Source organism: Haemorhous mexicanus, chromosome 5 (assembly GCF_027477595.1).
Source record: "Haemorhous mexicanus isolate bHaeMex1 chromosome 5, bHaeMex1.pri, whole genome shotgun sequence".
Taxonomy (NCBI): Eukaryota; Metazoa; Chordata; class Aves; order Passeriformes; family Fringillidae; genus Haemorhous; species Haemorhous mexicanus.
This window is the reverse complement of record NC_082345.1, coordinates 26466620-26478307: the sequence shown is the minus strand read 5'-3', so window position 1 is coordinate 26478307 and position 11688 is coordinate 26466620. Positions and strand designations below refer to the sequence as shown.

Below are 11688 nucleotides of genomic sequence, written 5' to 3'. Positions count from 1 at the left end.
AAGGCAGAGACAAGGAGAGCTGCAGCTCCCCTTGTCCCTCTCACCCACCTCTCCAGCTGGTGAGCCAGCTGGCCTGGGCACAGCACACATCAGCATCCTTATGGCATGCACACACAAACACACACACACACACAGACACACACACTCTCCAATCAATATTCGCTGCTCTCCATGCCCATGGTTGGCACTGATTAGGACTCTGGTCCCAGCTACACTGAGGCAAACCAGGAAAATGCCAGAGGATGATGCTAGGGAGGAGACAGAACCACCACTGAGCTGAGGATGTCCTTGCAGGGTCTTCCCACTGGAACCTGGAACAGGGTTAGCCCTCAGTCAAGGGACTGACTGTCTTTTGTGTTGTTGAAGCCCCCATTGCTTTTATATATTTTCTATTATTCTAGGTTTTGTATTCTTTTAATATATATAGCTATAGATACAAAAATAACAGATAGGTTTCTCTAGGGATAATTTTTGCACCTTTGGGCTTCTAAAATAAAATATCACAATTACTGCAAATAAAAGCGGGAAAAGTTCAATTTCCTCTCCCCTTTTTACCTCCCCTTCCCTTCCAGCCTACTTCTCCCACTCCAAATATCCCCATGAGCCTTGTAATTTTTTTCCCTTTGTAGTTTTCTTTCTTTGGAAAATGAAAAAACCAAACCCACAAAACAACAACAAAAATAAGCCATGTAGCCTCCATCCCTCCTTCTATGAGCGTGCCCGCTGTGTTCACACATTCCCTTCAAAGCAAGGCTTTTCACCTCAAAACGCTTCCCTGTGGTCCATGGCTATTTGCTTTTCTCTGTTGCTGGGGCCAGACTTTCACCTGCTGTAAATCAGCATGAATTCACCTAAGCCAGAACTCTGCTGCTTTACACCAACAGCATGTTTTGCCAATTTATGCTCATCCTGAAGATCTGGCCCACAATTTTTAACCTTGGAAATGGAAGCATGGACAATAAAGAAGTTTCCAGAAACACACCAGGCAAGCCCCAGATGCTCTTCTCTTGCTGCTTACCCTGCTTCCCTTCCCTTCACCCCACCCTCATGGTTTGGTGTAGCAGCTCCTTCAGGCCCCCCATTCTCTTGTTCCTCCTTAGCACTTTCTGAAATTCATAATCTCTCAGTAAAAAAAATAAATAAATCGATCTCTCTATATATGTATATGTATATAACTAAACAGCTGCCACGTAGCAGTCACCTGGCTGGAGGGTCCTGTCCCTGCCAGCCCCATGACCTTTTCTTGTCACTATAGTCTCTGGGGTGATGGCCCAGGTCTTGCCCTCAGGCAGGACTGTTCCCGTATTGCTTGCACTCTCCCACACCTCTGAGGTACGGTACCAGAATATTTATTTTTTATATATATATATATCTATATATATATATATATTTACGTGTATATATATATATATATATTTATAAATTTTTGTTTGCCTGTTTTCTTTTTCTTGCAAATCCTTTGGAATTGCTGCCAGGGAGAAGCTAGTGAAACACGCTCCCCATGCCAGCGGCCGAATGCTCCCTCCCTGCACCTCAGGGACCCTCATCTGTTCCTCTTGCTGACTCCGTCTCCCAGCTCCAGCTCGGAAGGGAGCGGGGAGCCGCGGTCCCCTGTCCCCAGTCTGCCGGGGCCACCCGGCTCCTCTCCTTCCCTGGGCGAGGGGGTGTCCTTGCAGAAGTCCGTCACCCAGGAGGGCATCGAGAGGAATCCCCGAGGGTCGACGGTGTAGAAGGGCTTGGCGTGGTGAGCGGCGGGGCGGCGGGGCGAGGGGCTGGCCTGGAGGCTGCTGGTGCTGCTGCACTTCTTCACCAGCGTCAGCCCCGGCGGCGGCGGCGAGAAGAGCGAGGTCAGCGAGAGGCTGCTGAGCGTCTCCGAGGGCTCGCTGTTGTTGCCCCCCCCGCGCAGGCTGCTGCCCGCCCCCTCCTCGTCCGAAGGGTCCATGGAGTCGTGGTGGGTGCAGCCGGGGCTGGTGCTGCCGCCGCTGCTGTGGCTGCGCTGGTGGCGGCACAGGCTCCGCAGGTTGAAGAGCCCGCGGCCCCGCAGGCTCCGGCGGCGGGAGGCCGGGGACAGGGGCGCTGCCAGGGGTCTTTGGGTGCCCGCCGCCGGCACGGGGCACAGAGCCACCGGCAGGTCCAGGGCGCACTGCGGAGAGTCGCTGAGGTTGAGGCTGGTGTCCTCCAGCGTGGTGTGCAGGCTGCCGGCCGAGCTGCTGCTCCGGCTGTCCAGGGACGTGTCGCTCTCGGGGGACTGGGGAGCAGAGCACGAAAACACAGTTCTCAGGAAGGAGATGGACAAGAGACTTTGCCTTATTGGTTTTGGGGGTACTTAGGGGTGTGAAAATAAGCCACCATTACAGAAAGGGGGAAAACTCCATTCCTCTCTCACTCTTCTTTGCGTGGGAAGGGAGCCATAAAGCAACCAATGCTTCAAAGCACCAGCCATGCAGCCTGCCATGGGATTTCTTTCTGGCTAAGGAGGAGGAAAGGATTAAGAATGAATCTGCCCCTCCTACGTGAAGTGCCCCACGAAAAAGAAGGGATGCTGTGTCTGTGAGCCCTGCAGCACCCACCACTATGCTCTCCCTGAGCAGTGATGGTCCAGGAGGCACCAGAGCAAAGGTTCCCTGTAGGTCCTCGCTCATGGCTTGCCTATAAACCTTCCACACAGATGGGGACACATCTGTCAGCTGCACAGGAATCAAGGAGCTTCTGCACAGACCTCCTCTCATTTAAAAAAATCAACAATCTCTGGGGAGAGAAAAGAGGCCCCATGGTTCTTTTGACCACCACTAGCAGGAGCTACCCTTGCATTTAGGGTACAAAGGTGCAGCCCCCTTCCAGCAGGAAGAGGAAACAGCCTTAATTTTCATTGTATCAGGGCTCATCTAGCTGCATTTTAGCTGTTTCTAGGAAATTGGTCTGCACTGTGTGATCATCACTGGGACACTGCACTGGGAATGGTGCAGGAAGGACTGGAAACATTCTCCTGAAGCAGTCTCCACAGATATCCAACACAGTCTGTGTCAAATAATCAGAAGTTTACTAATTTTTCCTTTACAATTCAGTATTTTTGTCCCAGTGGTGTGCCAGCTCCAGGGCTGTACCTCTTTTGTGTCTTAATTTAACCAGAAGTTTCAACACTGCAACAACTCAATCTCAGACCAAGGCTAAATTTATCCTTGGTGAATTTATACACATTTGTATTGTGCCAACAGTGTCTGTCACATATAGCTGAATAACCCCTGATTTTATTTTTTCAGTTTGTCTGGAACGGAGTGCCCCTGTTCATGGAGTATCTTCCAAGAACAATAGCAGGGATTTCTACTGGGCTTTCATCTCTGCATCTTCTACACTTCAGAGACACCTGATGTCCCCCCAGTGCTTTTATTCTTCTCTTTTGTTAGTGAGAAATAGCTGCCTTTTCAAAAATAGATGGCACCTTTCTGGGATGCAAGAATTAAGTGGGCAGTGCAAAACAGTGAGCTTAGGGGCACTAAGGGATGTGGAGGATGCAGGTGGGAAGAAGCCTGTTCCAACCAAGAAGGTACATGATTTGGAGTCACAGTGTTAGGGGGACCCGAGGAGGCTGTGCAGCTGTCACCTCCCTGGCCCACACCGTGGCTGCTGTACACACAGGTGTCTGCAGCACACCCAGTGCTAGGGAGCCAGGGGGAGCTACAGCCATGTGATTTCATCTTCATGTGGGGCCCACTGCAGCTGTCAAACTATTTGTTGATCCAAAGCAGAAGAACAAATGACTTTGTGGGGTGAGAGCTATCCAAGACCACTTTGTTACACTACCCTCTCTCCTCCCCTACCCTTCTGCATTCTGCAGTCCACTGTGCTCCTCCTACAGACCCAGGTTATCCAGGCTACTTAGCCTGTGAGCACAGCTGCCTTTCTCCTTCCTCTGCCCTCCTCCTCACGCAGCCCCCTCTGTTTGGGTGGGATGTGAAAATTGAGTTTTCCTAGTAGACAGAAGCGAGGTTCCTCACCTGATGGAGAAGTGAGCAGTTCACACCTGGAGATCTCAGTGATGCCCACGAGCCTTGCAGAGAGATCTTAGGAAGGTTGTGTGGACATGAGACTTCCTCAGGCTCTGTTTGGGTGGCAGAGATGGCTGGGTGGAAAAATTCTGTTGGTACAGGTAACAGAGGGGAAGATGCACCTGGAGAGAAGGGGCTGGGAGGGACTGACAGCATCAGAAGAAAGGGAAGGAGAACAGAAATAGAAGGAAAAAAATGTTGAAGAGTCCTCTGATTTTATTTTGTGCCTTTGCTGCTATTACACTGAGCAAAGTCTCAGTCCAGTGAACAAAGGATATTCAGGAACATGCACTCCTGGCCAAGAAGCCTCAGTCTGGCGTTCAGACTAAGGGTCCCACTTTTTGCACAAAAACCCGCACCAGACCAGGAAGACCTAACACAGTTCAGAGCTCTAAGGTATCAGGGCAGCTCTGCTGTTGCTCTCAGAGAGAAATACTGAGCTATAATGCCTTGATTCGGGTATGTGTTGCTGCCAGAGGACATTCATCCCAGATGCTGAAAGGCAAGGGATGAATGGAGATAAATTAAGTGGTGGTTTGGGAAAGCTGGGGACCACAGGAGACCAGGGCATGCTCAAGAGTAGAACTGGAGCACTTCCACCAAGGGCAGACGTGTGTTACATGTTCCCTGAACCTTTACTTGGTCTCAGGGGGCAGCAGTGTTTTTCTGTGCTGAGTGAGCACAGTTCATCCAGCTGTCATGTCAAGAGAATCTGTCCCCACTCTTTTCTGACCATGCATGGGTGCACCACTGCAAATGGAGATCAGCACTTTCACAGTATTGCACAGAGTCATGTCTGAGGAAAGGTTTAAAAACTAGCAACAAAAATGAAGTTACTGCTCCTCCACCCATTCCTGAAGCAAATTAGCAAACTGAAAGCTAATTCTTGGTTAGTGTAATCCCAAGTCACATTAACTCTCCCCCTGGCAGAGGGAAAGCAGAAATAGAGCTGAACCAACCCATAGTTTCAGCAGACCTGGAGAATGAGAGCCCTGCTCACCTTTGTTACTTTCGTGCTTTAGCCAAGACTGAACTGAGTCAAAAGGTGTATTCTCCATTTCACACAGGTAACTGTCTGGGTTTGTAGAGCCATCCTCACTGGATGCTGGAAGCAGGCATTCCCCCAGATTGTCTGCCCCAGTGGCGTCAGGGTTGTCCTGGCCATCCTGCTGGAAAAAATAAGCGAGGACAAGTGAAATGTAATGGAAGGTGATAGAGCAGACTTTTCAAAGCCTCAAGAAGAATGGATTCTGATAATAACTTCAGGATAGCTAAGAGATGCTCAATTTTCCAGCCCAAATCGCCTTTTGACTAATTCAGAGGAAGTTACTAACAGTAGTGAAGAGAACTTTCAAATATGTATTCTTTTGTTCTCCTCAAATCCTACTCCACAGTACGTCTCTATGGAGAAGCTCTTGAAAAATGACCAGAATTATATTGCTCAGCAGAGACACCTGGATGAATACAGAACACCTGAAATGAGCAGGGGCATGAGTACAGCACAGGGTGTAAGATGCCCATGGCTGTTTGAGGCTAACCTTGATCTCCTTAGGATTCAGCTGAACAGCGTTTCGATTGTCTGACTCATCTCCTAGAAGGATGGAAGAGGACTTGTCTGAGTTGAGGGATAATGCTTCCATTTCAGCCAGCTGGACCTGCAGGAAGGGAAAGGAGCAGTCACAGGTCATGCCTGGAATCCACATTTCAAGCAGTCACACTGTTGATGGTGGATAAGTGAGAGCCTGTAGACCCAAAATCAATTTTAGGTTATATTCCTTGGATATGTCAGGAACTGCCTAACCCAGAACTGGGCTGGGCAGGAGAATTCACTTTTTAAGAAAGGTTGAATATATGATCTGCAAGCAGGCTGCTACCAGTCCATGCTCCTCTAGTGCCAGAATTGGAGGAACGAGTCCTGTATCTGTCACAGCGGTACAGCTGGCCCAAGGCCCTGCAAATAAAGTCAGGCAGGCAGAGGGGTCCCTCAGGCTGGTGACAGGGCAACCGGCTCTGCTGAGGGATAAGAGTGGACCCCTCTTTCTGAAGGCACCACAGACAGCCCTGCTTAAACATGAAGGTGCTTCCATTCCAGGGAAAGTCATGCCTTTTGCAATCCATGCCAGTATCATGCTTTTCATATTCTCTTACCTTCATTACTGAAACCCTGTTTCTCTCCAGCTTTCCTGCATCTTGCCTTTCCCCTCTGCTCTAACGTACCCAAGTTCTTACCTAACACCGTCTTCCATTCTGTTCTCTGTCTCTAAACTCAGCCCCCTCCCACACACCCACACTTGAGCTCTCCTGCTTTCTGAAAGCAAGTCTGACCGCTGCATCTCTCTCATTCTTGTGCTTCAGCTCTGCTCCAGTCCCATGCCTGACCTTGCTTCATCTTTTGGCCTGTTTCATACCACGTGTACCCCTCTCCCATCCTTTTTCCTCCAAGCTTTTAAATCCCCTCTGCCTGAAAACTCTTTCTCACAATGCCTGAAAAGCATCTTTTTCTACCAGCCTAAGCAGTTACTCTGTCCCTCCTGTGCTTGGATTTCCATCACTGGTCTCTGGAGTGCCAGAAGTTTGCACCACCAGCAGCTAAATCTTGAGAGCTGTATTCTGGGCAGTCTCAGTCAGGACAGCTTCTGGCCATGTGTTTGTGTTTGCAAGAGGCAGGTACAGCTCTTGCACCATGACAGCAGGTGAAATATTTGGAGAGATGACTTTTGAGCTGGAAGTTTAGTGGCTTCTGCCCATGCCAGAGACTGGAAGAGGTCTCCATCTGAGGGAGAATGGACTTTAAACAAACAGAATGGAAAACCGGAGCTGGATTTAAATAAAGTGCACAAATGACATCCTCATTTGAGATATTACTCTGACACAGGAATGTGGTGCTGTTCAACCATGGAGAGAGCCCAAAACCAACAACTGCTCCTCAGAGCACGAACACACAGAGAGCCCCCAATGAACTTATGCCAGGGATGCTACACAAGCACCAGTCAGCAACAACTCCTGCAGAGAAGCACAGTCTTCATTCAGTCCCACTTAATCTGTGTACTCATCTATTACTCTCCCAAGTGCTTGCTACGCCAAAGCAGCCTTACAGCTGTGCTTGTAGAGGTGTGAGCACGACATGTGGTTACATCTGTGACTACCTTTGCCATCCATAAAAAAGGATTTCAACAAAAGCCAGAACAGTCTGTTTGTCACTGAACCACTTGCTTGAAAATTCTGACCACCCTGAGATCTACATAAAACCCACAGTCAACAATGTCATAAACTAAATAAACTGCAGGTGTGAAAACACATTTCACTGATGCTCACTGACAAACTCCTACCATGGCTAAACACACTTCAGTCATCCATGTAAAGAAGTCTGTCAACCATCCCAAGAGTGAAAGGCTAGAAATGGCAAGAAAAGAGTTTATCACCATGAAAAAAGGAGGTTTTGATCTTTTTGCTTCCTTTCCGGTAGAATATTTTAAAATCTGCTGACTAAAGATGAGGAACAAAAAGATAATTTAAATTGCAGTGAGGAAGAAGGGGCTGTTGAATAGATCCCAATCCATGAAACCTGCCAGGAGCATCAGCCTGAGGTACTGAACAATGCACACATATCCTTTAGAAAACAACTACTTGCAGATATATCTTTAGGAACAGACCCACGATCACAAAAATCCTTAATTGTACAAATAATTGGTTTGAAAATAAAGTAGCAGGAGCATAATTGGGGAAGCCACTGAGCGCTTCTGCTCAATGGCACAAAAAGCTTAGCACACATTAACGTGTTTGAGCATACATTTAAACGTTGTGTCCATCCACTGTGCTCATCATCTTGGTGAATTAAACTACCAGTGAAATTGGAGAGGACATTTCTGCCTAATATGTGATTTTTCTCAGAAGGGCAGTTTAAGGCTGATTGGGTGGACAGCAAGCCTACTGGTTCTTTCTAACACACACGCACTTAAGAGCACTGGATAAATAGTTCTGCCTATGTAACTTGCTGTCAATTGCTTCTGGGACTGTACAATTCAGTCTGTGTACAATGCTCATTTGGGTATGTTGATGTAGCAGAGTACACTATAATTTAATGACTCTGTGCATTGCTGATGTTAGCTATGACTCCATATAGTGATTTACTATTTAAATTTCCTCAATTTCTTTTTTCTGCTTTGAAATATGAATAGAAGGTCATGGTCAGTCCTGGCATAAAATCCTAAGGTATCACTTTGACTCATATAATCCAAAATAAAGCATCTGTATTTTATTACTAAACCCATTCTTGCATAGATAAGTTCTTTTCAATTCCACATTTTAGATGTATTGAAATACCATTTTTGAAAGTAATTTATGGCTCTATAACACCCATTAGAAAGTATGATCTAAGAATAATTTTTCAGTTGCGATAATTACATTGAATTCTTTGCTCTGGCTGTGGGTTGCATTTGAAGATTTTGCTAATCTAGTTTCTTTGCTGGAAAGGTAAGAAAATGGGTTGTCTTCACTCGTAGGCGGGATACTGAAGACTATCTTCGAGGTTTTCAAATGTAGCAAACTAGCTGCAAATGACTTGACTTGGGGGCAATCATTCCGGACTGCCTTAGACCTCATTTGCTGAGAAAGCTGAGCACCCATTGCTGAACATAAAGGCTTAAGTAAAGCAGTGAAAATTGCAGCTAATTGAAAACTAGTTATTTGGTTGCATTTATGCAGAATTCATTTGCAAAGTGTCTCAATAAGGATAAACTACAGCAATGTTTGCCTTTTGAAAGTTTCAAAAGGCGGACAGCTGAGTAGCTGAAAAAATATCAGAGCATCAAAACTAGGCATCTGAGATCAAACAAAATATTGCTTTCTTCAAACATGAATAGAATGATCTGTCAATAAGAGCTCTTTCCCCAAGTTTCCTTGTTTCTTTATAAGCTATAATAACATATCCAGTCAGTTGTGGGGAAGGGGAGGGTGAAGTTTGCCACTGATCTACCAATTTACTGTCAGAAGAGCCACACTACTGCTACAAGTCTGACCACACAAAATCAGAGCACCTACATACAATAAAATGATTTCAGAACTAAATTAGTTCTGCTACTCACCTAGCCCTTCCCAGACTACTTTGCTCCTCAAGTTTCACAACCTGAAAAGACTGATTGCTTAGGAAGAAGTTTTCCAAAGCATCTACCAACTTCAGTAGCTCAAGTCTAAGCCATTTGGTCCTGCTCTTAACAACGACCCATTTATCAGCTAACAAACTTTCTCAGTGGGTTCACTTTCATTTCGTTTTTGCTCAAATTAATTAACTGGTTTTCACCACAAACCAATCCTTGCTCACAGATGTGACCCTATTCAACAAAACATTTAAACATGTGCTTAACTGATTGACCTCAATAGGGAATAAGCAAGCACATGCTTAAAATAAGGACAAAACACAAGCTTAAATCTCCCACTGAATTGCTCCTGAGTGGTCTCATTGGGGTGAGATCCTTAGAGTCCTCTGTCCAACATGAGCCTGAACCTAGATTTTTCTTGGAGAATTGAACACAACAAGAGCTGCCAAGGGATGCCTTCATAGCCATTTCTCTACAGGTCATTCAGTTCCTCCTGACCCGTGTCCTGTCACGTCTCACTTTTCCACCACCTCAAACATCCGTGTGTGGCTGAGGAGGGCAGACCTGTACTAGAGGCAGTACCAGCACTTCACAACAGATAACAAACACAGGTCAACAAGCTCTACCGTCTACACAATCTACAGCGAGGAGCACACATGGGACGACCTGCGGGCCCGTGGGTGTGCAGGTCTGGGGGGAAGAGTCCCCTCACACATCCTCGTACGCAGGTTACCTCTTGCTTGTCATGGTTACACTTCTCGCACATGGCCGGCGAGGAGTAATGATGGAAGACGGAGCCCGATAGGTTATCGATGATCATTAACTCCCCGTCGAAGGAGTCCTTAATAATTAAAGAGACACTGTCCAGCCATAAGTTCTCCTAGGGGACAAGAAAGGGGGGAGGATGGGAGAGATCATTTTAAGAATGTCGAGTTTTTTGCTTTCAAGTTTCATGTGAATTTGGGGCTGGGTTCTCCACCCTGACTCATCTGGAGCAGCATCTTGTTCTGCAGGTACTTGCACAGGGTCACTGGGGGGAACATTTGCTCCACAGGGTGTGTAAAGGTGCCAGAGTTCAATGAAAAAAAAAAAAAAATAAGGAGGGACAGTCTTCACTCACTTTCAGTGCTCACGTCTCCCTTCCAGCTCTGCTGGAGTCACTCACTCTTGATCTGCCATTTCTCCTGCACTCTTCTCCTGAGCTCCCCTCTCAAATTTGCTCCTGTCACACCTTTAGCTGATCTGCTCCATCCCTCCTCTGCTGGCCCTCTGGTTCCTACACCATGATGACAATGAACAGGACACACTGCTGTCATAGCCTTGTCCCTACATGATCCTATCAACTCAGAAGTCTACTGCTGAAAGCGAACCTTTCACCCTGAGGTGGAAGACTCTGCTACTACTAAGCCCTCAATCACCTGACCTGCCCAGCTAATGCCCACAACTCCTTGCTGCAGTCTGGTTAGTAAGTTCAAAGGTGTACTCACCTGGGCTGGAGAGTAACATCTCATGCACAGATGTCCTTCGGGTTCTGTTCTACCACCATCTCCTCCCGTTCCTGCTCCTTTTCCCTGTCCTGAATTTGGAGAGCCTGACTTGTGGGAGCACAGCCCGTGAGTAATTTCCATCTCAAGCTCAGCATCCATCTCTGCATCCTCCTGGGCCTCCTTGTTGCTGTCGTCGAGATGTTTCATGAGCACAGCTACCACCACGTTGATGAGGACAAACTGGGCTGTGAGCACAAAGCTGACAAAGTACAGTGGGGAGATGAACTGCAGGTTGCTGAGACAGCTCCGGTCATCGTGGCTGCAGTCACGCAAGGTATCCTTGAGGGGAAGTTGGGATTGAGAGGGAACGATGGAAGGAAGGAAAGACTAAAGTAAGAACAGAAGCGTGGCTGTTCTCTCTGTCAAAAAACACTGATGCTAATGGAAAGAACCAGGCAGACACTTCTCTCATCCCATACCTTTTGGCACAATTCTGCAAAGAATCTGGGACACTCTCTGTTCATATGCTGTTTGCTTCAGAGCAAACCATCCAAAGGCATTTGAAGCAAACTTTCAGACCATGACATGCTGCTGCCACCATAGCCCCACACGTGAACAAGACCAAAAATGAGCTGGTACTACCTTCTGCCATCTATTCTCAAAAGCACCACTTGTGATGAAAGAACTTTCCTTTCTCCATGTCCTCCAAAGGGAGTATTTATTTTGTGTTTTCCTAGTAGCTCTGCAGATAAGCGGCATGTCCAACACACATGTCCCGTGCAGTCCTGACTACACTGGATATTCCCTCAGCCTAAATGGTTTTCTTGTTTCTTCCAAGGAAAATTGGCACTTTTCTCAATCAGATGTTTCCAGGACTAGATGAGCTCAAGGCATGAGTTACCATAGTGGGGAGAGAGACTCTGGACCAAGCAGGGACCTTATCTAGCAACCCAGCTTCTGTGTTCTGTTCCCTTTCCCTTTGCTAGCCCAAGCTCTGCTGAACAGACCACACATCAGAATTTCTCTTTCCCCACAAACAGGAGATCGTTGCCTCCAAGT

At 47.1% G+C, this 11688-nt stretch overlaps 1 protein-coding gene across 1 annotated transcript in view; it reads right to left on the bottom strand.

Moving 5' to 3' along the window:
- Positions 1–1438: 1438 nt before the first annotated feature.
- Positions 1439–11688, bottom strand: part of CACNA1I (calcium voltage-gated channel subunit alpha1 I) — a 147900-nt gene continuing 137650 nt past the window's right edge. The window contains exons 31-36 of the mRNA XM_059847875.1: positions 10630–10968; positions 9876–10022; positions 5585–5701; positions 5047–5215; positions 3996–4192; positions 1439–2248 (exon numbers count right to left, since the gene is read on the bottom strand). Coding sequence (XP_059703858.1) covers positions 1544–2248; positions 3996–4192; positions 5047–5215; positions 5585–5701; positions 9876–10022; positions 10630–10968 — 1674 coding nt within the window. The 3' untranslated portion in view covers positions 1439–1543. The remainder of the gene's footprint in view (positions 2249–3995; positions 4193–5046; positions 5216–5584; positions 5702–9875; positions 10023–10629; positions 10969–11688) is intronic.